The following is a 26,718-nucleotide window of genomic DNA, read 5'->3' as shown; positions in this document are numbered from 1 at the left end:
CAAATTAATTTCTGCCCTTGACTGTACCTTACATGGCGCAAGAGAGGTGGTTGCTTTCAAATGTTGAAAACTGAACCTCGGATCATATTTTGGGTTATACTCTGTGACATTCCTTGACAATCTACCCCAAGTATAATAGCCTTCCCTTCATAAAACTGCAAGCCATTGCCATCGGAAAAATTCGCTGATTGTATGAATCCCAATACGATATGCAAATAGCTGCGTGTTTGTATGGTCATAACCTATGACAGTCATTCACACATGCTGCACATGCATGTGTTCACATTGCTCAAGTGCATTAGTGAAAGTCGGGAAAGTTGACATTACTCAACAATTTATTGGTAGAGAGTTCATTGTTCTTTTTCTTAATCATTATAAAACTATCAAACATACAAAAACCTAGTGTTCAAAAGACTGCGTTTTTTGCACAGAAACAACATTAGTGTCAGATGATGCAATGACACTTGATATAGAGAACATAATATTACTGGATTGGAATAGTAATTGAATCAAATCGGAATGATGGAGAGCTTAGACGAGTTATGCTCGAAAGCTTTCAAACGAGCGGATACAAACGTACAGGGAAAACTGAAAAATACCTTTTTGACAAATTATCCTCATTGTTTAGTACCTGGTTTAAATTTGAATAAATCACCTACAATCGATTCTTGGCACGTTCATAATGTTATGGGACTTTACCAAGAGTTTCCTTATTATTGCGATTTACCAAAACCACTATTGCCTCCTGTAAAAATAACTATGAAAGGTGAGTATTCGGAATAGGTACTAGGCATATAAAAATTAAAAGAACTATTATAAATTTATCTTACTTAATGTAATGGAATGATACATAATTTTTAGAGGCCATGAACTTCATACGAATTGATAAATGCTTATAGTATAAAATTCTTGAATGGATCGATAAAAGTTCCAAAAACATGTTTTTCTCTGTTTACTAATAGGTGATCCAGCCCTCCAACTGATAGATGCTAAAGCACATATTGAAAAGGATGTTAAAAGAATTCTGCATCATTTTGGAAGACGCGAAAATGGTAATTTCTTCCTTCAAATATTGCTACATCAAAAATATTGACAAAATCAAGTTATTTATTTTTAAGAAAATTATTGGAATATAGAACCTTTAACTCTAAATATAAATTATTTTCATTGCGTTACAAGTAGTGTTTATTTCATGACAGATTTTTCAAAGATCCCCAGCAAAAATGAAATCATATGGAAAGCGGTCGATGGTAACATTCGAACTTCTGCTCCCAAATATGTGGCTGATTTAGCTGCTTTGATTGAGATGGATCCTGATCCTTATTTTGCAGGGGTAAGTCTCATATTGCAATGAAAAATATATTCATAAAATAATATCTTTGTATTATTTTCATATTTTTACTTTCGAAAGTATTGTAACATTAGAATGATTTGTTAGAACTGACAAATGATTTTTAGATGTACAATTGGTATTATACCGGAGGATCATTATCAAATGTGTCGGTGGGTGGACAATCTGTTCTAATTTTCCCGTATATGGATGATTTAGGTATTTTTTTTAGTAATATTTTATTCCGAATTGATAGATTAAATTGAATAATCAAAATGATTTTATTCCCAATGTATTTATTGACCTTTTAACAACTTTAATAGGATCACGTGTCGATGTTTAGAAATGATAAAAAACGACTATTCATGCTTTCAGTTGCTACTCACATAATACCAGTGAAAAATTCACTGCACAAACCGAGTCTACGAACAGCTGCCACTTGTCAATTGAATGACTCAATTTATGAGATAAGAACGAACTTAGAAAGAGATAATAGTGAGTATATGTCTTACTGAAAAAGTCAATAATTCTAATAGAAAAATGACTACATTTTGAAATTGTATTGCAGGGCGAATTTTAGCGAGAGCAAAAAACAATTGTATTATTTATTCACTCGCAGAAACCCACGGAAAATTACGTTTATTTCAGATTGAAAATAAAAAATCAAGATTACCCTATGTCAGTGCTGATCTCGATCCATTAAATCACAACAGATTTTGTTCGGTCGATGTGGAACGAACTTTAACTCTATGGGATGTCTTATCAGGGTTAGCAACTGAAAATTCTTTCAATATATTTTAACGTTGGTCAAGTAGGAAATTTATCAGTCGTTCGTTATTGACAGTAAAAAAATCGGAAGCAACCATGTCGAAATTACCAAACCCTTGGAAGATAAGTGGGCTTGTGTCAAAATTGGCAAAAAGGATCCAAATAGTATTGTTTTTGTTGATCGATGTTGTCTCCATTATCTCGACGTAAGAGTGAGTAATCAACCGAAATATACAACAAATGTTACTTTAGCAAGGAGACTTTGATTTTGCACGAAATGGACAGATTCAAGTTTCACTTGGTTGGTTCAATTAATATTTAGGAATCTTATGAACGTCCAGTGCTGAGCCTGTGTCCCAGCCAACATTTGGAGGCTTGTGAGAGTCTTTGCTCAGCGGTTCCAAGTATTAACGAAGATCACTATTACATGGCTTCGTATCACAGTTTATTGCTGTGTGATCGACGTTCTCCGCAGCTCAGCGTACAGCAAAAATGGACACACCAATTCAAAAGTCCCCCTCTTTTTGCTGACGTACATACAAGGTAAAACATTGTAATATTTCATTCTATTTCATGTTGATTAGGGATTTGGGAAAAGAACAATGGGATTATTCAACCACAATTGATTTACAGAAATGAAAAAGAAGTGATTATTTTATCCAATCAAATTGCCGGCGAAATAACAATTATTCTGAACACGTGGGATGGCAGAGACAGTTCGCATTCTTTACATTTGCCATACACTCCACCAAGTGTCTTAAACACATTGAGTGAAACTCAGATGCAAGGAAAATGTTTGGATCCTTTGCTCAAAAAAAGATTGGCACTGAGCACATCCGGAATTTGTACAATTGCTGATGAAAACGCTGGCACATCGCTGTTTGTGAGAAATTCGATCGGTAAATATGAATTCTATGGCGTAATTCAATGATCGATATCAATAATGTATAAGCTGTCAACTAAAAACTTGACTCGAAAAGTGGATTTGAGCCTTTCGAATTAATAAAATTTCAGGCGACATTTTTTATCAATGCATTAAGGACGAAATCGAATTGGACCACTATTCGATGATCAATTGCGAATCTACCTACGCTATGGAAGCGTGGGAAAAACAACTCTTGCTGCAGGAACGTTTGAAAACTCCTCTGATACTGACAGATCGGACGAACATGCATCACCCCTTTGACAGTGCGTTAAAAAACGTGATATGTAACTGAAGCTCTTTTCCGAAAGCTGATCCTACTTTTGATTTTACTTTGAATACAGATTTTATGAACAAAACGGCGCGTATAGAGCGAAACCTCGAGTCGGATGACTTGTTAGAAACGAACCCAAAGTGGCAAGAATCACTGGACAAGTTGAAAAAATACGTTGACATTTTGGCACCGGAGTTGCTGGCAGTGTGGGATGTCACAGAAGCCAGCGTTCCAGATTCACAAACGGTTATTCCACATGACAGAGTTTTGAATTGGCTGGAAACGGCCAATGAAACGACATGCACCATTGAATCACAAGAGTATCCCGAATTCATGCCAACGCCAATAAATACTCAAGAACTTTTCAGTGCTTCTCAACAACCAGAACCACAACCAGAAGTTATTGACATCATAGAGGACGTTCCTACAGAAGCATATTTCCCACCGGTTGTAGTAAAAACTTCTAAGAAAGCACAGCCGAAAAAACGGATGTATGTGGCAGGTTTTTAGTTTTTCAGCCTGAGCCAACGAACTCCTAAAACTATAAACGAAATCCAGACTGTGGATCGATTTTGTCTGTACATTGGTGTGCTATATGACTTCACCATCGTTCACCTTACCATCTACGTGCGAAGTAATTTCACTCGTTGATTACACTGTTATATTCAAGAAAGTCATAACATTGCGCTTTATTTTACAAACATTTTAAGTGTCACCTCATGATTTCAACGATTTCGTAGGAAAGATGGTGTCCACTTTGACGTCAAAACTTTGTTTCCTTCTCTTTGCGACTTCTGCGATTCGTCTTCTTGCATTTGTTGCTGAAATGACAACATCGAATTATTTTTATATTAACATCGTTGAGCGGTTATTCCAGACATTATTATAATTTATTTAGATCAAATTGTTGGATTGTACAGCTTTATTTCAACGGACCTATCTATAAAATACGACTGTTCAACAAATTCAATCATATTGCTCAGAATTTTCATTTCTTCAAATTCGTTTCACCTAATTGAGAACCATACGCAATCGAAAAGTTTTGCATATATTGTTTGAACGTAAATTATTGTCACTAATATCGAGCATCAGCTACTGGTAAGTAAAAGTGTTTGCAACGATTGAGTGATATTTCGTTTATTTGATATTTGGTGTCTAGAATAATGTTGATTTTGCGATATATTTCACAAATATATTGTTTATGAGCACAACGAGAGTACATTACGGATATTACTAATACAGTCTTTATAGCAAATTACATAATTATAAAATTGAATTGGTGGAACAAATGTTTTGCTTGTTTCGTTTTCGACATTATTTCGGGTTCGTATAAACATATTCTTTTGTCACCGAAACATTAATTTTTCAATATCCATGTCTACTTAAATTCACTTTTACTGTTTCAACAAATTTGTATGGACATAAATCAAACAGCTTAAGTAACACTATTTTTTTTATTTACCAAGAGTTTCCGTTGATTTTCCCTAAATGCTTCGAGCGGATTTTCGAATTGTCTGTAATAGTTGAGTACGTCTCGAACGTCTTCAACGTTGCTCGCGAGGACCGCTGTGAACAAAGACATTTATATAATGATGAACAAAAAATTTGCTCAACAATCATTAGAATAAATTTGATGAGTGATTAAGAGTGTTAATTTTATGAGATAAAAAATTCTTTCATTTTTTATGTACACTTCTGAGTAGGGGTGGGTTGTTCCAACTTCTAGGTAGCTTCTCTGGTGGGTAAAAGCATTGACTTGTAGACCTTTAACTGTCAGATAGGCTTACCTAGAAGTTGGAACAACCCGCCCTAAATGAATGGAATTTCAAACTGAATGTTTTCTTTTCGTTATAGCATATCAAGAGAATTCAATTCCTTTCCCCACGACTGCTTCGGTGTAGTATTTAATAAATTCAGGTTTAAATGAAAATCTGATGCTTACTCTTGAGGAAAGCAGCTAAATCAAAGAGCGTCGTATCGTCATCGTTTCCGGTCCACCGTGGAATTTTTAACGCATTCTCCGGATGTAATTTGATACTTTCGGCATTCCAGTCAACCACAATAACCTTGAGAAAAGAGATTCGAGTGTTACCGTTTCAAAGCTTTTGGTACTCGTTTTTAATATAAATTTTAAATATTCACTTTGCTCAAATCGCGATTAAGTGCATCGAGATCTTTCACATGGTGGCCATCGATGAAACGCGTTGCGTCTCTAACTAATCTGTACATAATAAAACCTTGAGGATCCAGGGAATCGAGAATCGGGAAAACCGTCTGTAAATCAAATTTTATAAAATTATTAAAATCTCACAATTCATTCGAGAGTCACAGAAACTTACCATCCCTTGCTCTGCAGTATAAACGACGATCTCGAATTGAGGTGGAGCTACTGATTCAAGAAACTGGTCAACACCAGGTCGCTTCTTGAATCTCCAGCCAGTTTGATACTGTTCAAATTTTATATTTTGTAAATTGGATTACGATATTTTCAAATATAAGAATGTCGTTCCTGATAATTCTTATGAAATTTTAAGTTTTCATACCGTCCAGTCAGGATGTACTAAAACATCTGTCATCTCTAGGATTAAGGTATACGGAGGTTGCATGTATGGGTGTTTCAGTGGATCTGGCAGCAATTTATCTCTGCTTGGTTCTTGGACAAACTGTAGGAGATGAACAAAGATCAGTGCTCGAACAAAAAAAGAAAAAATTAAGTCTACTGCTATGTTTTTCAAAACATTTTTTGGTAAATCATTAAAAGATTATGGTCGTTGAGTTTTTTGGTGAAATATTTCAAATTTCTTTTGCGTTTATCATTAAATTGTTGAATTGAGAAAGACAGACAGTATGAATATGATATTTGGAAATATAGTCACTCAGATTTCGAATGTTACCTTTTTGTAATAATTCATTTCTTTCCAAAGCCTTTTGCAAAGTTGAATTGCTAAGGGCATACCAGAGAACTCATCTTCGATAAGCTTTCCATTCTCATCATATTTTGGGGCTGCAAGTTCGTAGACTATTGCAGAACTCAATATTCCCATAGACACTCCAAAAAATATAAAGCTGTACTTCATCATCTTCCATTGGTGTTCACGTTGTTTTTGATCCTCAGCATCTTCCTGACTGGATTCCTGTTGCTTGGATTTATCGGTAGTACCAGCCGACAACGAGCTGATTGACCCCGCTGCTGACTGTATGTTTGTTAAACTTCCAGCAATCTGTGGTCGTTTGCCTGTTTATAACACATTTTTTTCACAGAATATCATATTCACAGAGTCATGTCAATAGAATATCTGTAAATATCCTCAAAATAAATTATGTTTCAGGGAAATAAAAAAAAACTCTGCAAGACTACTTGGCATTCGGCTTTTATTATATATGTGAATTTAAGTATCTCAAGTTTTATAAAATTCAAATCTCTTTCACAAACAATACTAAGAATAAAGAAAAAAGTCTTGTCGAATTTGTAATCTAGCAATACAAATGAAGGTTGCATATTCAAGGGAAATTAATTTTTTGTCTTGACAGAAAAATCATGAGACTACGATCGAATTTGGGTTATAGAAATACCTCGATTTTTTAAAATATTTATTATAATCGAAGTGCCGTACCTATTTGTATAACATGTTATTTTTGAAGAAATATAAATAAAATAGAATTGTTAAATTGAGGTTATGTAACGACGATTTGAACTCACTTTCCGTTGAATAAGTACATTTGTGTGCTGTTCTTACGAAGGTTAATCTAGTGATAGGTTTTCTTAGTGTTGAGTATGTTGTCGAACCACTGCCGCTGTAAATTTTGCACAAAATTCTCAAACTTCTCGTTGCAAATGCCATTGTTGTATTTAAACAGGAGAATCATAGGTAAATCGTGCAGTTTGTGTAAAATTGATTGCTTGTTGGATAAAAAGTGGGGATCACGGGGAGGAGCCAGGAGGAGCCGGTTAACGCCAAGGAGCTTACAATACTGCCGGTAGATTGACCATACTATTATTATATTATGCTGGAATGGGTTTTTTCGAGGCTTTCATTCCTATCATTAGATGGCAGGGTAAGTGTGTGCTCGTAGACAGCTGCTGTATTCGTGGCTGCTCTCCATTACGTTAGTTTTTCATTTTTGTCATTTTTGTTATCGTTCTATCCATAATGTTTGTAAACTCTGATTGTTTTAGCGTATAAATATTAACGTATGTTAACCCACTGGATTAAAAAAAGGTACAGTATCATTTTGTCACCATCAATCGGTAAAAAAGTTCTCACATGTGATGTTTCTACTGCTTTTACTTGTCAATCCAACCGTGGGTAATTTCTGAATTTCCTTTATCACTACTCGGGAAGGTAAAAACCACCTTATATTTTTATATATTATATATATATATTTTGAATTATTGTCTACTCTTACTCCGCACATAACACGTATAACCTCCAAATAGAAAGTTTAAACAATGCAACGTAAATGAAAATCTCAATGATGAAGAAGGCCCGTAGAAATGCAATTAATTGTCAAAATCTCAGTAGAAAGTGACCATGGGAAAAATAACTAAAAGTAAGCGATTTATTTTCGTTTATTTTTTTCGTCTGTTGTTTAACTTTTTTCCTGCTGTCTCATTTTTTTCAGTGAATATTCGACGTGATTATTTTACACTGACGTACGCTTTAATCATCGGACTGGTGGCTGTGGTTCTTTTTCTCTCTGGCTTTTTTCCAATTAAATATCACGACAACAATATTGCTAGCAATGTTGACATTCCTGATCATGTCAAGCATATCAGGTATATAATTTTCAAACTTTTTCTGAGCCCTTTTACACTTGAAACAGCTTTTTATACCGAAGTTAAACTTTTTCAGAATTAGAATGGACGAATTGTACAAACCAAGCGTTAAAAAAATCGTTTTTATGATTATTGACGCTCTGAGATGGGATTTCGTAACAGGCCATTTTGGGTCTTTAGCAATGCCTTTCACAGCTGAATTGATAAGGAAAAATGTTTCCTGTTTAATGCAAGCCAAAAGTGATCCGCCAACCGTTACCATGCCAAGAATCAAGGTAAAAAATCTGAATACAGTGAATTTCACCAAAAATTGGAATAAACAGTTGTTTTTAATTATTGTAAGGCACTGGAAATAAAAATTATTAACTTCTTGTGACAATTTAATATTTCAGGCAATGATGACAGGGTCAGTGTCAAGCTTTGTAGACATAGCTTTGAACTTTGGGGATAGTCCAATCTTGGGAGATAGTTTTTTATTGCAAGCTAACAAACATGGACATCGTATAAATTTTTATGGAGATGACACATGGCTAAAAATATTTCCAAAAATGTTCAAACGTTATGAAGGAACTAATTCATTTTTTGTTAATGATTTTACGGAAGTAAGTTTATTTTTCAATGACGAAAGATCCAAGAACCGTTACAATATTCGAATCACCATAATACAATTTGTTAGTTTGCATTATAATATAATCGTCTTAAAAAGTTAAGTAAAAGAAGATTGCATAGAATTGAGTTGATTTAACGAGCAACAGGTGGACAACAACGTAACACGAAATTTAGCCATAGAATTGGAAAAAGATGATTGGTCGATGTTAATTCTTCATTATCTGGGACTGGATCATATTGGTCATGTACATGGTCCTTTTGGCTCTCCCATTAAACCAAAACTGAAGGAAATGGACGAGATTATCAGCCAGATTTATAAACAAATTCATCATTGGGTAAGCACAAAGCGTTATGATTTTCTTGGAATCTTTGGCGTTAATTTTTTTTTTTCGTAGAAGATAGAAAATTTTACTTCTAGAACAAAAATGGTTTACCAGCACTCTTCGTGGTCTGCGGCGATCATGGGATGAAAGACTCTGGTGGCCATGGTGGTTCTACTCCTGAAGAAACTCTCGTTCCTTTCCTGGTTATTGGTGCTCATTGTCCATCGAAGCCCATTCACGAGCCTCACCGTATTAGTCAAGTCGACGTTGCTTCTATATTATCCGTCATGCTCGGAACTTCCATCCCAGCTTCCAACATCGGAAGTGTTCCACCTGTTCTTCTCAACGGTCGATCGGATTCTAGCAAACTTTTCATTTTGTACTACAATGCTCAACAAGTTTTGAAATATTTTAAAGCTGTACCAGATTATGAGTCTAGTCGTAAGTGCTGAATATTTTCTATACTTGGAATTGCCTCAAGTTAAATAGCATAATTTCTTTTCAATCAACGAGAGTGTTCCAACTCTTTCAGAAGCCTATAAGTATTATGAGGATGCAGTGAAATTGCATGTACATTGGCTGAGTAGCAATCAGGAAGGAAGCAAGATTGTTGAAGAAGCATTGACCATGTACGATGCGGCTTTCGAAAATATGAAAGAATTATTGATAAGAAGTACGATAGATTATGATCTGCACACAATGACTATTGCGATCATTTTTATGGGACATGTGAGCTATCAACCATGCAAGTATTCACGAAAATATGATTTTGACTCTGGAAGGAAACTAAACAATTTTTTTCTCAGGTCGCTCACATAATAGCGAACGGAGAGATTTATGAGACACGAGGATTACTGAAAAAGTTATGCTGGATATTCGGAAGTATTATTTCGTACATTATTTTGAGATTCATTTGGGAATTCGAAAACGTCACACTGCCAAAATTGAAAAGTTTTCTATTGAATATTTTTTCTCTCGGGCTCGTTGTGTCGAACAGTAATATTGCTGGAAATATATCATTGATAAAATCCACGAAAAATCAAATTTCGAGTTTGTATGGGAAGAAGGGTTTATTCATCCTGGGTATGTTTGCCTATGTCGCAAGTCTGACTAGTACTAGTTTTATCGAAGAGGAGCATCAAATATGGTACTTCTTTTGGGCAACACTCTTGATACTTTTATTTCTTGAAGTCGTGAGAAATAATTTGAGTCCGAAACTCGGAATAGAAATAATGCTGAGTCTCATATTACATCGGGTATTGAGAAAATTGAACAGCACGGGCAACAAGTACGCGCATTTGCCTGATATTGGAAATTTTCTCAAAAACCAAGAAGATAATACGGCTGTGACAATTCTACTTATTGTTGGTACTGCACTTTTTTTTTAATGAACTTTTACGAAACTCTCCCAACCTCTCGTTACTGAACACACGTTTTTTGTTTCAGCACTCGGTCTCATGGTGTGCATCGGTTACGTTTGCGAGCATAGAAAATATAGAGTAATAACTTCGACTCTACAGACCGGAGCTTTTATTTGTGTATATCTTCGTCATATGGTGACTGGAAGTGTCGCTAAATTACCACTTCCTTTTAATTCCAAGTTAGTCCTTCACCCAATAAATCTATTCCATAATAAATGACTGAACTATTTTTACTAATTTTCTTGAATAACATTTTTTTGATACACCCTGTAAAGCTGTAGAATTATGACGTATCAATTTTTTTCATTTTCAGTGGTGTTTTCGTGGTTCGAATCTTTTGGATCATAACAATGTTATATATTTTATTTTGGGTTTATCGACTTTTTCGAACGAGAGTCACCTTTTTGGCTAGTCAGTTTTTCCTCGCTGTGCTCGAATCGTGGATATTAATTTCGAGCATTTTGCACAGACCGCACAACGTCATTTTGTTGCCGATGCAAATTTTAGTTAGTCGTGTTATGCACGATATAGTGAGAGCCAACAAGAGCGGAGAGGATATCATATTGTACGTTTATTTGTGGATGGGAAACGTATTTTACTTTTATCAGGTAATTTTCATCCCTTTCGTGGTTTAGTTCAGTATTCATATCTCATTCTTGATTTATCTTTTACAGGGGAATTCAAACAGTTTGGCCACTATTGACGTAGCTGCTGGTTTCGTCGGAATGGAGACCTATCAGCCTCTAATGGCCGGTATATTTTTATCAATAAACACATATTCTGCGCCGGTGTTGGCTTATTTGATACTCATCTATCGTAGCACCGTTTCCGAGAAGTCAAAATGGTAACTAGAATATAATATGATTCCAATAAGGGAGCTTTCGTTCATCTGTCAATAAAAAATTCACCGACAAATTATCTGTTGCAGCTACATGAGAAAAATTTTATCGATAAACCGACGATGTGCCTTATGGCGATTTCTTCCTCTAGCCATATACTCGATAATCGTGACCATCCAACGATTTCATTTGTTTGTTTGGACAGTATTTTCACCAAAAGTACTCTATGAAGCGATGTATTGCGGAGTAATGTTTACATTTATTTTGATCATGCAGACCGTATGCTTTTACGCGTCACCGAAGTAAATGAAGTTTTGAAGGAAAAAACGTAACGTATTTCAATTTTGTCTTTCATAAAAACAATATGGAGAAAAGTGTATTCTTGTATTTGCTGAGCTACGAGACCGAGGGGTGTAAATGACACATTGTAGTCCTGCTGGGAAGCGATTCTGTTGGGACGATTATTTGTTACAATGCGTAAAGTAATCTAGCGGTATTCAAATTCCATGAAAAAGTCGAATAATGATTGGGTATAGTTAGTGAGATCAAGCAATAAGACTCTTCGTACTTTCCGGTCTCAATGATACATTAGATTTGTAACTAAGTAAAATTAAAATACAGCAATCATTTCGTAACGCTCGAAATACTTTATTCACTGATACAGAGTTTAGAATTATTAGCGACCGTACGAGTCTTAAATTTATTTTGATCTAAATTTATGTTGAACCTCGAATCGGGGGTATACACAATGTATTCTAAGAAATAGCATTAAAAAAAACAATATAATCGAAATTATGAAGTTACAAATTATTTTTTCGAGAATACAAAAAATATGTTATGGCGTATCTCCCATAAAGATTTGTGTTTTGATATTATAATTGAATTACATGGACACGGAAAAAAATCTGTTCCAATCAAGGCAAATAATATTACGCAATATTATCGTTTTGAAAAAAAAAAAAAAACTATTTGTCAAGGACTGTACGATACTTGTAAAAGTATCTTTTTTAAAAATAATTCACTACGGAGCATTACAATATCAATAAAACTCAATTCAAGTCTCTAGTAGCTTATGTATCTCTATGTACATATCCAGTTTGTACAGTAAGTGATCAAATTACCAGGGCCGTTATGAAAAACGTGAACGGGAAATATTCAACGTGCTTCAAATAAGGGATGAATACAAAATATCACGGTTTTTGCTCATAAATTATTCACTGTTCTGAGGCAACTAAGACACATTGATTGAATTGCTGCAAGAACAAGAGATTTTTATGTTTGCGCCATTTATAATGATCTTTTAAGCAATACATTCTTCAATACGAGCGAAGAGTATATTTTTTGGCTTGCTTCGATGAAAACAAATACTCAATACTATTTTATTGACACTATTTTGTTCATTGAATGGATTTTCCTCCATTTTTACTATTTCTGTGTAACATATTCATTAGATTCGCTGTTAACTGCCTCTTGGCAGTTACTATTTCCGTGAAAATTTGTCATGGCCATTGAGGTTTCTAATAAAATTGAGATCATAAGTAGGCAAAACCATATGGAGATTAAATCCCGAAACAGAAAATTTCGTTGCCGCAGTACTTTGAGGCCTATTCATTAATTTCCGTAGGTCGCACTGATAAATTGATCAACCACTATAATGAAGTAACGTTAACCCTCGATTTACATTCGCAGTATAGCTGAGCGATTCATGTACAAATAATGTGACTCTCTCTGTCCGTAAATTGAGGAATTTCATTACACATTTTTCGAAATCAAAAGTTCGAAGTGATAGAAAAATATGAATATTTATTATTGTGACTTTCACTAGTTGTTTGTTGCAGTTTGTCTCTTAAAGTGTGTCAGTGTACCAGAACTCTCGGATGAATGAAATTACCCAGTCGTATATGAAGATGAAAAAAAAATAGAATAAATGCTCGCGTTTCCCTATATCTAAAACTAGAGCCTAAGACTATAAATCAAATATCATAAAAAAGCGTAATTGTATAGAATGCAGTCGAGACCTCGCAGATGAAATAAAAGAACTATAAGTTATTGACAGATAAATTAAACGTGACAGTTTGTGCTTTTAGTATGAAAATGTTTCATTCCCTCGCCCCTCATGTTTGGTTCATAAAAAATTTCTTTGTCCATTTAACCACGGAGCTTTACGAATACAAATGTTCATGGTTGAAGTATTTGAGATTTTTTGTTCGTTCCATAAAAAATATATCACGAGTGGGGGAAAACATTTGGCATTAAAAATTCAATCCGCAAAGTCGTTGGGATGAGCGTTTTTCCAGTTCTACCGTTTCTTGATTAAAACGGAGAGTTCATACCGAGTTTAGTCCCAAATTCTAGACGGGCACGTTTTTGGTACCTTACATTAACCCTAAAAAAAGAAAAAATTAAACGAAAAAGTTTTTTTTTCCAATCGCTTGAAGCTACTGCATTGATAAAATGTATGTATATTTGAAAGAACTCACTTAATCTCTTGCCATTTGATCAATTCATTAATGGCGAATACGAGAGGAAGTGTGAGTAGAAAAAAGAGTGGCAAATGCAGAGGAAGTGGGTCGATCTTTTGTCCCTCATCGTTCCAAAAATTTGTCAATAAAATTCCTGAAAATGTAGCCTGAATGCCCAGTCTGTAAATATTCCACATGTTATTATGACCAACAGGGCTGTCGAAGTAAAATATATGAAATTGAACATGTTGCATTTTTTCAACTTACACAATAAATGCACAAAGGAACCAGGCCCAATTGTTAAAAGGCAGTTTTCTCCAAATAGAGTACTCTCTATGAACGAAGCTCATCGATATAGTTACTAGAGTGATGAAAAAGAAAATTTTGTATTACGAATTTTGTTAGAACCAGCTACAATAAAACCTAATGATATAGAAACAAGTTTTATAAAATGAATTGTGATAATTACCAAAGTGTAAAACTATGATAGTCAGAGCGAAATGTTGCACGGCTACGATGACGTTAGGTTTTTCGCCCCAACCGCCCCAACTGATATCGCCATCAGCATCCGGATAAACGTAAAAACATTTGCTGTTGATTTTTGCATAAATCGGGCAAAGCGTGAAAAGCGAAACACATTGAGCCATGACGACCGTAATTATAGTGGGTAAAAATTTTGTCCCATAGCACCAAAAAACAAAAAGAGCGACCTGTGAAAATATTAGATCCGCACAATCAACATTTACAACATTTTCTTTAGTTTCAGTGCAATTATTTTAAGCAAGAGATGTACGATGTAAAACATTGGAGAAAAATACCTGTCCACCAACGACGCACTGATTTTTGCCCGTTGCTCTTTGCATTATTGTCGAATCAGTGGGTGTCGCTATCATTGATATTGACAAGAGCGGAATGATTAAACAACACAACCACATTACTTGACTGACTGAAAACAACGGTGGTAAAAGTAAAAATCCAGATATAGCTTGAGCAAAGGAAACCGTGACGACGCAGCACAACCAAAATTGAACACAGTTCCATAGGCACTTCATGTAATCGCGAGCCTGATAACAATTGGTCAGAAAATACAAACATAAAATTAATTTTATAGGAACCATTCGAGTGCAATGAAAATTCGAATGATTTGGAGTATGTTAATTCGATTATCGAATTTATACTATTTTCAGTTGAAGTATTGAATTTGTAATATATCAGGAATTGAATGTGTATTCACCTCCATCACAAGATAATATATGGCTATAGGATCTTCTCTCTTTACACTGAGAGAGCAGGTGATTGAATTTAAGGCTCGGCTGAGATCAACGGGTGTAGGTCCTTGATCCTCCTTAATGGGTTTTAGAACCGGTACTTTTTGGCACACTTGGGGATACAACGGTTCTACGCCAATTCTGAAAAATATGTGAACGTTTTCATTTATGAAAAATCATATTTCCGTCGAACATTAACAATAATTAGTCTAAAAATGGATGGCCCCTAGCTATAAACTATCGTTTATTTTGAGCAACTTTCCTTTCTTTCATCTGCAAAGGAATCATTCAATTGTTTCATTTTTATTTGCCCACTCGACGTCACGTACTCGTACGCGAATAGCCTTTTTGAAAGAGTGACGATGGAGTTGATATGTTTGCCAGTGAAAGTTTGCGACAAAAAAAAAAGTCTTTTTGCTCAGGACGGCAATGTTGTTTACGTTCAACCGGCCAGAGCAACATCAAAGTTTTATCGGGAACCTCGAAAGCGTCCAACAGCAAAAATAGCGGGAGACACGACTTACACAACGTCTTACATGAGCCCCGGATTAAAGATTAAGCGGAAAATCACTGAAACCGAACGGCGAAAAGTTTATGCGAAGATGGAATCTAGAACTACCCACAAAACAACGTACACGTGGAAGCACGGTGAACGAGCGAAAACTTGTTATCCGGCACCACGTTTAGGTTGTGGCGAAGGACCAATTGAAAGATATTCCGTACAAAAGAGTTCATACATGTGTCCCGGTCTCGTGAGAACAAAAACTGTCAAAAACATTGACTTTCGAAGACCCATAACGGCCCCTATGGAAACAACCACGATTGCTCGTGAATCTTATCAACATCCTCAACAGACGAGTAGAAGAAAATCCATTAGAGGCGACACGAATATTTATCGGAAATTGAATTTCGTCCCAGATTACGAAACGATCCAAAAGTCTTCGTATCAGCAAATTGCATCTCAACGCCGAAAAATAATGCGTCCATATTACTCCAAACCCAACATAAATGCACAAATTTTATGCGAAACTACATACAATACGAGCTACATGATACCCGGTTGCTTCGTAAGAGTGAAATAATTTGGTATGACTATAGAGGCCTTCCCTTTTATCAAAATCATCGTGCCAATTTTTTGTAACATATCCGTAATTTCATTGGCATTTCCGCGAAATATTCCTCAACATTTCAATCTTTCGACACTCTGCTTTGCGGCATAAAATTCATTCTTCTTTTTAGCCTCGAAGCTTGAAAGCTCTTCATCTACACTTTTTCCCTAGCTTCGGTTAAAATAATTCATATAATACACAAAGGGGCAATGATAAATCGTTGACAAAGCAAAGTCGCAGGGAGCCTGGAATAATGATAGAAAAATAAAAAAAGGGTTTCCTTCGAAAAATAATTGAACTATTGTTTCAAATCGCAAGAGGTGTTTTTTTGATAGTTAACTTACGCGGCATCGGCTTGCATGAATATCGGCATATTTTCGGCATTCGCTGATGAACCGAGCACGCAAACAACCTCGCCATAATCCTGCATTATGTGCAACATTTCTCGTGTCACTGCGGTATTGCAATCCGTGAAGAGAGACACGAGAAGAGGTACGTTGTCGATGAGTTCAATGTGCGGCCGTATTTTGTCGATTCCACGAGGAAGTTTTGCCTGGAAAATGATATTTTCATTTTTATGAAATAAATAAGTGTTTGCAAAAATCTATTGTACCGGAATGGCCTAAAATACAACGAATAAAGGAAAGCTCTTGAAAAATTTTGCTTGTTTGTAATTCTTTTGATTGTTCGATTTTGATTCCTTTGTTTAAAAATCAGATGCTGACCCTGTTTGAAAGATCAAAATTAACCGGTGCACTCTGTTCTGTACTGTCAGTGAGGCAACTGAGAGATCTCCAAGCTTCTTGCCCGGATCCAAGATCAACGCTTTGTACCAGTACACTATCCTCACTCCTTACGGTCTCGTGTTCTCTGCGTCAACGATACAAAAAAATCACGGGTTATTAAAAATTGCCAGTAAATTTGACAATACATAAACACCTCAAGTCAAAGAACAAATGAGTAAATAATTACGACATGGTCGACGAGTTTGATTCTCCATTCCTTTTCTCGAGCAAATTGTAACTGACGTGCAATGATGTGAAAAAATGAGAAGAAAACGAAAACAGGGGGAAAGGGGTCACACGAGGAAAAGTTTTGTTGAAAACAGCAATTGACTATTTTTGTATTTTTGTTTTCCAAACCTATGACTCATTGCACTTTTGGGATGCGGAGGCTCGACGTTGTGCCATTCCGTTGCTTCGTCATCGAATTTCACGGTCGAAAAATCCGTATTTATTGCACTTGGTGCGGACATACTCATCGCTTTACTCGTATCCAGATTCGAGCTGAAAATGGCCAAAAAAAATTATCAGTAACCGCGAAACATTTAGTCTGTTATCGAGTCAGAAAAACCAATTTAAAAAAAATTACTCGCACTATAAACACTCCAAAAGCTTTCTCAGTCATGCTTCTTCCTGCTCAATAACAATGTGAATTAGTTATACCCTTATGAGGAGGCCGTGTCTTTTATTCTAATTGAAAATATACATTCCTAGAGATTTTTAACTGGTAAATGATAATTCTGTCAAAAGCAAGTTGAAATGCAATGCCTTGACGTATCAAGAGTAGCGGCTCGATTTGTGTAAATACACTGCAAATTGGGAAAACGTTTTCGTTACAAGTATACCACTTTTTCAAGATTCATTTTTTCACTTCATTTTTACGAAGACAACGCCACTGTGACAGATGAAAATTTTTCATTTTTTTTACCTTCGCTTTTTTTCTCATATTCATTATCGTAGTGGCCAGATCCGTATGTGCCGTAGTTTGGTCAATCTTCCTCATAACTACTTTCGAAAACCGTTCGAACAATAAAACATATGAATTATAGAAAACTGGAGAAAGCATTTTTCAAACTGTCACTACCCCCTAAGAGAAGTATGAAGAAAAAAAAAACAATCATGTCCAAAAAGGTCTGAATTTATATAAGTATTGAATTTTGGTTTCCTTTGTTATAAAGAGGCTCGTGACGTCGTAAGATTTTTTATACACCTGGAAAGGATTCCACAAAATTGAAATTTTTCTGCCCACCACAGTAGCGTTCCCACAGTAAAGATGTAGACCGAAATTAATATTGAAAGCCATATTAATTCGAAAATTCGTTTGAGTCGATTTTGTTAAATCGAAAATAGTGATTCTCGTTTGATCGAATGATGACAGAGATTGTAACATGAAATTATAGCGCTTCAACGTGAAATATTAACATACCGGGGACAGACGCGGTTAAGCAAGTGGCTGGCCTCGTCCATGCAGGATTGTTTACGTTGGTGAGATTGGGCAGAAGGTGTGGGTGAGGACATGGCTGCAGCCTGGCTCACCCACCAGCCCACCGGACTTTCTGACCTAATTCCCGCCTTATTAGTCACACTCAACATTTATTTATTAATAAACAGATAACAACGATCCACAAGAAAAGGTATGACAATCTGAGCAGGATGAAACTGATAATTTTGATGTAAAAACAAGCGAGATCATGTCCCAAATGATAATTGCGTTAGTTAACACGATGATGAATATTTCCAGTTGTTAATAGAGATTTTATATCGATAGAAGCATTCTTCATTCTTGTGCCCACTTGAATAGCCTCGTCTTTGATCGATAATAACACTGGTCAGCAAATTCGAACTTTTGTAATTTGTAATGCAGTATCCAGTGCAATTCTCAACCGAAGAAAGGTAAAAAAAAAAAAAGAAAAAACAATCAAACGTGCAGCGTTAATAAAAACGTATGAATAACGAATATAGACAAACATATACAGTCGATTCAAGTGTGGATATCTCTCGAGCCATTGCTGTCTCCTGTAACGTACGTGCATACTTAATAAATCGTAATCGCGATTGACTTTTCTCACATCACTTACAACATGTGATCGTTATGTCGTTGTTCCGTTGCTTCTTATATTTATAGATTGTAAAGAAAAAGAGAAATTTCTTCCGTCATAGAATATGTCGACGATTATGAAAAGCCAAACAGCAAAGCAACGTTATTATTGTTTTTGTTTCCTTTCGTAACCAGAAAAACATAGCAGGTAGGAAGGGGGATGTTGGATTTTTAAAATGCATTGGTTTTAATAATACCTAGCCCTTTCGCTGAGCAATGAAATGTGACAATTCCAACCGCTCTCTAGACCCATCTTCTCTGAGAATACGCGTGATCTCAATTCATTTTCCTTGCTGAAGTGAACGAATCTTATGCATGCCCTCTCTAATTGTTCGATCAGTTGTACCTAATATCGATCAATGATGCTTCATCATTCAAACTCGTATTCCTCATGATTCTTGTTTTTATCGTCGAATCCAATACATAATTTGTGACGATTATTTCATTTTTATTAATTACCATGTCCGTTTGCGCCTGATATTGCATCGTCACCATTCCGATAAATACTTGATTGCACTGAAGCTCGAAGCAACTCTCTATGTCGTTTATTTCCTCGTCTTTGCTGTCGTTACACAAGAGCGAATCTGGGATAAAAGACACAATAAAATTAATTTTTTTTTGGTCCAATTGTTCCCATTGACTGTTTTCGTGAGACAATTTGATTGAACGTCCGATCAAAGAATCACCTGTTGAATGAAATTGTCCAAGTATGCCTTTGACTCGTGGATCCAAAACGTTTCGAAAATCCCAAGGTAATGGCGTGGGACTTCTGTGCGGCATGTACAAATGTTTGCTATCCGCTGGGAGCTCAAGATATATGTTTGACAATTTATTACTAATGCTTCGTATCAACGGTCTGTAAGCGAACGCCGTACAATAAGACGTAAGACTCGTTCGTTGATAAAAGTCTTGAACTTTCTTTCGATCCGATGGCGACAACGGGCAAAGATCGTGCCCGTCCCAAAATTCGATGCAAGAATCGAGAATTATGTCAGCTGTCCCTTGCGTTAGTAACTGTAAGCTTCCGCCACTCTTTTCCTTCACTACGACTGCCACCATGTGTGGAAATGGAAATTTCAATTTCGTTGAGATCGACAAGGATCTCGCAAATTTTATATCTCGACGAACCATTTCCGGTTGCTAGAAGGATTACATAAAACGTGTAAACATTTTTTCGACCTCATGAACATCTGAAATTTCGATTCGACTCGAAGTATCAAATTTTATTACTACTATTTCTTCCTATAATAAATTCACAAGTATCAAGAATATCTGTTATACTCACGACGTGACGAAAAGTTGAGAGTTGCTGTTCTAATTGAAAAATCTCTTGCGCCTGATCTTGAAATCCGATCTGCTTCGCCAACTCGCAAAGACAACTGTGAAATTACGAAGCCACATATTTGTTTTTTCAACGAGGAATAAAGCTGTCTCGCAAAGAAAACAAATCAAAATTAAGAGACAACATACCTTCGGAATTTTCATAAAAATCTTTTTTCGCCCTCATTACTTAATTTTTTCAGGGGGACTTTTAATTTTTGTTTTCTTCTCTCATTTTTCTTTATGATCTTCACACTGACGTTTTCAATATTTTCGCATAAATGCTTTTTGCATTTTAAAAAGGTTTTCCCTATCGAGAGAAAATCTTTTATTTCTAAAAATTCAACGATTTGTCCCCAATTTTAGAGAAATATGAAAGCATATAATGAAATATTTCTGTCAATACTCTTGGATAAGCTGTCATTCATGAAAAATGAGGACAAATGACTCGACCCCCGGTGTAACGATAGTTGGAAAAATCGATTTTTCGAAAACTGCTGTGGTATGGTCATGTAGCATACATATTTTACAAGCTTGTGTGCGGCATTCAACAGTACGAGCTCAGAATAATAGATGTACCCCATTACCAGTAAAAAAAAGTCCGTTTTTAGAACGGGAGAGGAAGAGAGAAAAAGAGAGAAAAAGAATAACGTGTTCGTGGAAAAAAGTGAACGTTTGTTCGACTGACCACATCTGTCCAAGGGATCCAGATTCTTCGATTAAATAGACCTGTCTCGAACTTTGCTTTGTGTCATTTGCTCGATAGTCACTCTTATCGTCTAAGGTGTTGCTCTGGCGTCTTCATAAATTTTTCACAACAACTCATTAGTTATTATCGCTCAAATCACACGGAAACATTGGTTTATTCTTGGGTGTACGGTCAATGCAAAACTCTTTTTTATTCAATTTCACTGCGATTAACGCTTCATTATTTGTACGAATGAGGGACACTGTTGTTCAATAGCAAGCAAAAAGAAGCTGTATCGTGAAAACGTAGAGATGGCAACGAATACTGGATAAAAAGCGAGGCAAATGAGCGGTAAGAATCATAAAATGGTTCATATTATTTCAATCTTACCGTCTATTAATTACGGGAACGAGATTCTCGTTATAAAGCGCCTCGCACGTAACGTGACAACAAAATTGCATATAATGCTCCTGTGTTTCCATATTGCACGTATTCAGTAAAATCGCTAGCCCAAGCGGCTTCAGGGAATTCAAATGCTGTCGCCATGAATGGTCATCGAATTGAAGACGAAACGGAAGAGCGTGATCGTGTGTAAGGTCTAAAACTTCCGCCACCGAATGGGACATGTCTTGGAAACAAAAATATTTATTTATTCTCAATTGAATTCAATAATACATTGTTTATTAATGAAATTTAAAAAGTTTGGTGAATCTGTTTCTTCTACTCACCGTGTTGCACATAGGTCATTTTGTTGATTTCATTTTTGCTAGACTCGGAGGGACGCGATGCCTCCGCAGTTTTATCGAGGCTTACTGTGCTCGAGGTTCGTGATACTGTGTTGGAATTCCTTAGAAAAAATACTTTCTCCGCTGTTGGATTTGGCCACGAGAGAATACCTTTTTTGTCGATGCAACAAAGTGCCTGTAATATAAAAGAAAACTTCATGAAATTATGTTTCTCTTCGGACGAGTTTTTCAATAATTTTCAGCGAATAATTTAACTGAGCGAAAATGGTTAACTTTGATCTGGGTAAAATATTTGTACTCGTCCATACCGTAACAGAACCCAAAACGTGAAGAATGCTTGCGGACCTGGACATCATATTTTCACGTCCGAATAGTATATCGAAGAAATACTCGGTCAATTCAGACCAATTGTAAACAACTCCAGGACTAATCGGTCCTGAAATATCGGCATCCTCAAAGGGATCTACGAACTGAATGTATTACTTGTAGCTGACGAGACTTTTCAGTTCAGTGTATGTTTCGAATTTTTAGTTTAATTTTTTTCTATTTTATCATATCGTTGATGGCTTTCTTTTTTCGTTGTCAACCATGAGGATACGAACCTGCATTTTTTTCGAGGATTGATACAGCTTGAAGAGAGCTTTGAATCTTGCCATACCAAAGCAATTAAGTAAGATCCAAAAAGCCGGAAAAATAATTGGTAATAGCGGCAGAGTTACGGCTATAGGTTGAAGCAAAAAGATCTCACTCCAGTGACCGATTCCAACGTATTCCGTTAGATAAAGATAGCGTAATAAATTCACCAATACTACAATTATTAATAGTATTGGGTAGGTCAATTGTTCGATGCAGCATACCATCACCAAATGACGTTCACGGTTGTGATACGTCACTGGTCTGTCCAAAGCTTGTTCCAAGGCCATTCTAAGGTTGACTAAATAAGGTGTTTCTTGAAGCTTGTACACCTTATTTTTCAATGGCGTCCGGGCCTGAGGTGTCGAAAATATCTCATTGGCACCGTGCACCGAAGGACTATACACTTCTTTAGCGTGTAAAATAGGATCCTCGGGATTCTATTATTTAAAAAATATGAATAATTCGTATTTGATAACTCTTTTCTATCATTTTCAGCAACTTCATACGGTTGAGTTTTTTTTTTCATTTCTGTTCATGATTACCTCGTATGGAGTACAATAGCCAGGAATTTGTTGTCCCGGTTTGATGACTATTACGTCGCCAGCGACGAGAAGCGCCCATGGCAAATTGACGATAACGTTATCACGATATGTCCACTGGAGCGTAAGGCACGGAGACAGCGGACTGCATAAGTGGGGATAATTTTCTGGCTCCCAATGACACACCGTTCTCGCACCTGATCAACAGATTTCATCCAACTCATTAACTATATTTTCCAATTTTATGGAAACAAAATTGGTTATGCTTGTGCAAAACGTGCCTTCCAATTTTTTAAGAAGATTCCGGACCCTGTGCGGGATTTCATTGTGACGTAATATATTGTCTGATACAACTAGGGCAAAGTTAAACACTACGAGGCAACAAACTATCAGTCCTTCGTACGGCAGTGCAGAATACCTGTTCGAACAAAAAAAAAAAATTTCTTAGAAATTTCTTCCGTTACAATTCGTAGTTTAAAATTTTTACAGAGTATCACAATCAGATTGATAAGTATCAATTCTTGTAATTTTAGCAAAACATGTGGTTTTCAACATTTAATCTTTTCGTGTTGTCTCAGAGGGCTAATTAAAATTCTTATCATCGATGGCCAGATAAAAATCGGATATGGACGCGAGATCATCAATTAATGTTATTTTCACTGGATTACTTTAATCTTATTTCAAGAAAGTAAATATAATTTGCAGGATACAGAATTATGTTTGTTATGATTTTCAACGTAGTTAAGGGGAGATATACATCTAGATGGTCGAAAAAAATCGAATTTTTTTTTGCATTTTCTTCAAGTTTGAGGTCTCAAGAATATTTCCTCAAAACGCCAAGGCAATGTCTCGATAAATAAGCGAGTTACCGTTGAAAACGTGAAACGTGAACGGGTCGGCGCCGACCCGACGAGCAGGTAGCGGCAAGCGACCCTTCGGACAAGGCGTGTAAACTTGCTTTGTCATTCTATTGTAACATGTTTTTGGGGTATGCTTGGGTTTTCCCCAACGGGGTAACGAAAATTCCAGATGGCGGTATCGATAATTCCATGTAAGCCGACAAATCTTAACATTTATTCATTCCTGAATTTTCAAACGCGTTTTTCTCGAAAGCACGTCTTTCAAATCCATTATGTATACAGTTATCTAGTAGATGTCATAGGATTTTTTTTTATTACTTAGTTTTTCTTTTTATAAACAAAATAATAACTAATTTTTGGCCCAAAAATCGTTACTTGTGTTTAAACGTTCGACATTTTACCATACATCGATATTTTCATAATCGGCTATGACATCTACTAGATTTTATAGTATCTAGTTTAATAATCCCTTTGGGTTTTTTTTTTTCGGATGATTTTTGAACAAACGACAGTGGGTACCGTGTAAGAAGATTTTTTTACGGCGCTCCAAGGAACATGTGATATCTTTATATATTTTTTAATAAAAAAAATTAAACATATTCTTGAATGTGTAAGAATTCATTTGGTTCCCAATCCGAAATTTTAAAGTTTTCCTACAAAAAATTCGCAAAAATGACCTTTTTTTCGGCCATCTAGGTGTATATCTCCCCTTAACATTTAAGATAGGATTATCATTTTCTGCCATTGGAATGAAAAATATTCTCACAGTAATTAACAAGATGTTCATTATTTGCTATTAAATAATCCGTCGTAGACTGTTGACGCAACATTTTTGTCTCATAAATAATTATATACACATGTTCTAAAACAGCAATGATTGTGGTATCGACTTACATTGTTTCGGTGTTACTGAAAGATGTGGCAATAAGAGTAACGGCATTGATGAGTAAGCCAATAGCCGAGGTCCAACAGAGGGTTGTGTATTGACTGCGATGATGCAGAGCATCCTTTAGAGTAGCTCTGTACTTTCTGAAAACATAAATTACTAATACAAAATATGCCTATGTTTTGTAACTTTTGGAACTTTGCAATGAGAGATGACCATTAATCGATTGATTAAAAAGAAATTGATGAAAAAACTCATGAAAGTAGGACCAGGAAGATTGCTTTCCATGGGTTTACCCTTGGAAACTCTTCTATGCTTCTCTGCCTCACTTGATAGGTGCCCATTTTAGTTTTATAAATGCAAGAAGGATAAATATCTAATCAAGTTTATTAGTACTGCTGGTAAAATTTTCTGTACACCGATTAACTACTTCAAATAATGATATTTAACCGAATAAGTTGAAGAAATGTTATACAACGATTTTGGAACGTTGTATAACAAAAATAGTTGATAATAGTTTTTTATGAAGATGCTACAAATAATTATAAATGTCAACAGGATAGAGAGGACATTATTTTCAAACAAAGGAAGGAAATAGCATACTTATTTTTCCTGCATTCATCTGTGTACTCGTCCAGAACTCGACCGATATCTCTGTGTAAAATTTCAAGAGCTTCAGCAGTGGCAAGGCCTCGATTTTCCTTCGGCTTTGCTTGAGGCTGAGATCCACCTTCAGAGACATCACCTTCACCCTCGTTCGCTCCCATTTCTTCTATAGGAATAGCAAAAAAGATAAAAAGATGAAAAAAGAAAAAAATGTTAATATGGATTTCCTCACAGACGCTATTTTCGTCGAATTTAATCGCGTATTAAAATAACTGCTCTTAAGCTTTTTGGCTATTTTGGTAACTCGCTACAATCACGTGGTTTAAATAAACAGTGGAGGAATCAATGAGAATCGTTGACCTTCTCAAAATGATTTACAAGGTAAGAGTTTTTGATGAGATTCGACGAAGTAAAACCTTTGAGGGTGAACGAGCGAAAAAAAACAAACGACTTGAGAGTACATGATTGTTGTACTATAGGTTACGAGCAGCCTTGCGTGACAATTACATAATTTTTCATTTTTTTTCGGAATTTTCGACGTTTTTTTCACGATACTTCACCTTATTCCTTGGATTTTTAGGGTTTTCTTTCCCTTTACAGCCTCAAAGGTCCACGATAAATTAAACAACACCGAACACACACCTCCGTCGGCACGATAAACATAGCTTAATTGTTAGCACAAAATTATGCCAAGTTCTGACACCAGTTGACTTCTGACTTATATTTCGACGGGGGTTGCAGTAAGCATCATTCAGCAAGCCCATCCTCCCTCTACGGGGATCAAAATCTCTTCCTTCTTTCTCGCTCTTCTTCTCCTTCTTCTTATTCTCTTGACTATCTCCCCAAAGAAGGGGAATGTGCCATGGGCTCCTTTCTCACTCGATTCGATCTCTTTTCTTCTTTTGCGCTTTGCTCTTCCTTCTCCCACTTTCACTTCTCCCTTAACTCAAACTCAGGCCACGCTCAGCATGACGCTCAGGCCCGTGCTCAGGCAGGCTCCACCGCTCTCTCCCCCGCCCCCTTTTCCCATTCTGCTTTCATTCTTGCTCTATTTCGGATGTCTAACGTTGGACACGTCACACCGTCACGCGCCAATTCCTGAAAATTGCTAATATATTTATTTCAAAAGCACCTTGGAGTCAAAGTGGTGGTTTAGTTAAGTTGAGTTTGATAGTTCAAGTTTGCGGAAAATTAGAGAAGAAATCGCCTCTGAATGAAAATATTAATTCTTTGGAATTGTCGGATTTGAATCTCCCACTGTTCGATATTTTGTGCAGCTCATACCCCCGAATGTATTCGAGAAAAATTCAATAAATAAAATAATATATTCAACTTGAATTTGTTTGATGTTGCCATTTTTTGTTTCGATAACCGGAGTAAATACTACCTATTTCGTAATTACATCTTAACCTCTATATACATATAGGCTTTCAAAGAGAGAGACATTAGAAGTAT

At 36.0% G+C, this 26,718-nt stretch overlaps 5 protein-coding genes across 15 annotated transcripts; 3 read left to right on the top strand and 2 right to left on the bottom strand.

The window, feature by feature from the left end:
- The first annotated feature begins 15 nt into the window (after positions 1 to 15).
- On the top strand, positions 16 to 4,264 carry TAF1C-like (TATA box-binding protein-associated factor RNA polymerase I subunit C-like). 4 transcript variants are annotated; one of them, XR_006261698.1, is made up of 13 exons: positions 16 to 341; positions 432 to 766; positions 963 to 1,052; positions 1,200 to 1,333; positions 1,459 to 1,549; positions 1,706 to 1,825; positions 1,899 to 2,097; positions 2,175 to 2,310; positions 2,421 to 2,641; positions 2,732 to 2,997; positions 3,113 to 3,286; positions 3,365 to 3,928; positions 4,035 to 4,264. XR_006261698.1 is itself a non-coding variant. In XM_043424909.1 (12 exons), exons 2-12 carry the CDS (start codon positions 520 to 522, stop codon positions 3,802 to 3,804), a joined length of 2,118 nt encoding a protein of 705 aa, XP_043280844.1. In that variant the 5' UTR covers positions 16 to 341; positions 432 to 519; the 3' UTR covers positions 3,805 to 4,264. The 4 variants fall into 4 exon arrangements, 3 of the variants coding, with proteins under 3 accessions (XP_043280844.1, XP_043280845.1, XP_043280847.1); XM_043424909.1 differs by having other exon boundaries at positions 3,365 to 4,264; XM_043424910.1 differs by having other exon boundaries at positions 16 to 766; positions 3,365 to 4,264.
- LOC122414072 (mitochondrial import inner membrane translocase subunit TIM50-C-like) lies at positions 3,959 to 7,236 on the bottom strand. Its single transcript, XM_043424916.1, has 8 exons — positions 6,995 to 7,236; positions 6,189 to 6,529; positions 5,838 to 5,957; positions 5,634 to 5,741; positions 5,437 to 5,568; positions 5,237 to 5,360; positions 4,757 to 4,860; positions 3,959 to 4,115 (listed from the first exon to the last, which is right to left on the bottom strand). The coding sequence occupies exons 1-8, from the start codon at positions 7,134 to 7,136 to the stop codon at positions 4,020 to 4,022; spliced, it is 1,167 nt and encodes a 388-aa protein (XP_043280851.1). The 5' UTR covers positions 7,137 to 7,236; the 3' UTR covers positions 3,959 to 4,019.
- A 464-nt stretch (positions 7,237 to 7,700) lies between these two features.
- On the top strand, positions 7,701 to 12,055 carry PIG-G (phosphatidylinositol glycan anchor biosynthesis class G). The gene is made up of 12 exons (XM_043425206.1): positions 7,701 to 7,845; positions 7,918 to 8,071; positions 8,148 to 8,346; positions 8,464 to 8,673; positions 8,827 to 9,015; positions 9,099 to 9,444; positions 9,536 to 9,732; positions 9,810 to 10,371; positions 10,450 to 10,603; positions 10,738 to 11,032; positions 11,099 to 11,268; positions 11,353 to 12,055. The coding sequence occupies exons 1-12, from the start codon at positions 7,827 to 7,829 to the stop codon at positions 11,567 to 11,569; spliced, it is 2,712 nt and encodes a 903-aa protein (XP_043281141.1). The 5' UTR covers positions 7,701 to 7,826; the 3' UTR covers positions 11,570 to 12,055.
- l(2)k05819 (transmembrane protein 94-like protein l(2)k05819) lies at positions 11,891 to 26,572 on the bottom strand. Of its 8 annotated transcripts, none has more exons than XM_043425198.1 (25): positions 25,824 to 26,572; positions 25,261 to 25,429; positions 24,666 to 24,800; positions 23,193 to 23,329; positions 22,915 to 23,108; positions 22,339 to 22,809; positions 22,045 to 22,206; positions 21,719 to 21,911; positions 21,381 to 21,618; positions 20,991 to 21,101; positions 20,268 to 20,361; positions 19,669 to 20,122; positions 19,442 to 19,566; positions 19,180 to 19,328; positions 18,311 to 18,445; positions 17,245 to 17,388; positions 17,075 to 17,125; positions 16,828 to 16,972; positions 16,447 to 16,655; positions 14,960 to 15,134; positions 14,544 to 14,789; positions 14,195 to 14,435; positions 13,993 to 14,086; positions 13,744 to 13,905; positions 11,891 to 13,649 (listed from the first exon to the last, which is right to left on the bottom strand). In XM_043425198.1, exons 2-25 carry the CDS (start codon positions 25,422 to 25,424, stop codon positions 13,577 to 13,579), a joined length of 4,302 nt encoding a protein of 1,433 aa, XP_043281133.1. In that variant the 5' UTR covers positions 25,425 to 25,429; positions 25,824 to 26,572; the 3' UTR covers positions 11,891 to 13,576. The 8 variants fall into 8 exon arrangements, with proteins under 8 accessions (XP_043281133.1, XP_043281134.1, XP_043281135.1 ...); XM_043425199.1 differs by having other exon boundaries at positions 25,261 to 25,426; XM_043425200.1 differs by having other exon boundaries at positions 25,906 to 26,572.
- Positions 15,095 to 16,453, top strand: LOC122414200 (uncharacterized). The gene has a single exon (XM_043425211.1). The coding sequence runs from the start codon at positions 15,356 to 15,358 to the stop codon at positions 16,073 to 16,075; it is 720 nt and encodes a 239-aa protein (XP_043281146.1). The 5' UTR covers positions 15,095 to 15,355; the 3' UTR covers positions 16,076 to 16,453.
- Positions 26,573 to 26,718: the final 146 nt, after the last annotated feature.

Source organism: Venturia canescens, chromosome 7 (assembly GCF_019457755.1).
Source record: "Venturia canescens isolate UGA chromosome 7, ASM1945775v1, whole genome shotgun sequence".
NCBI classification, from domain to species: Eukaryota; Metazoa; Arthropoda; class Insecta; order Hymenoptera; family Ichneumonidae; genus Venturia; species Venturia canescens.
Note: the sequence above shows the minus strand (reverse complement) of the source record. Positions and strands in the feature narration are given on the sequence as shown.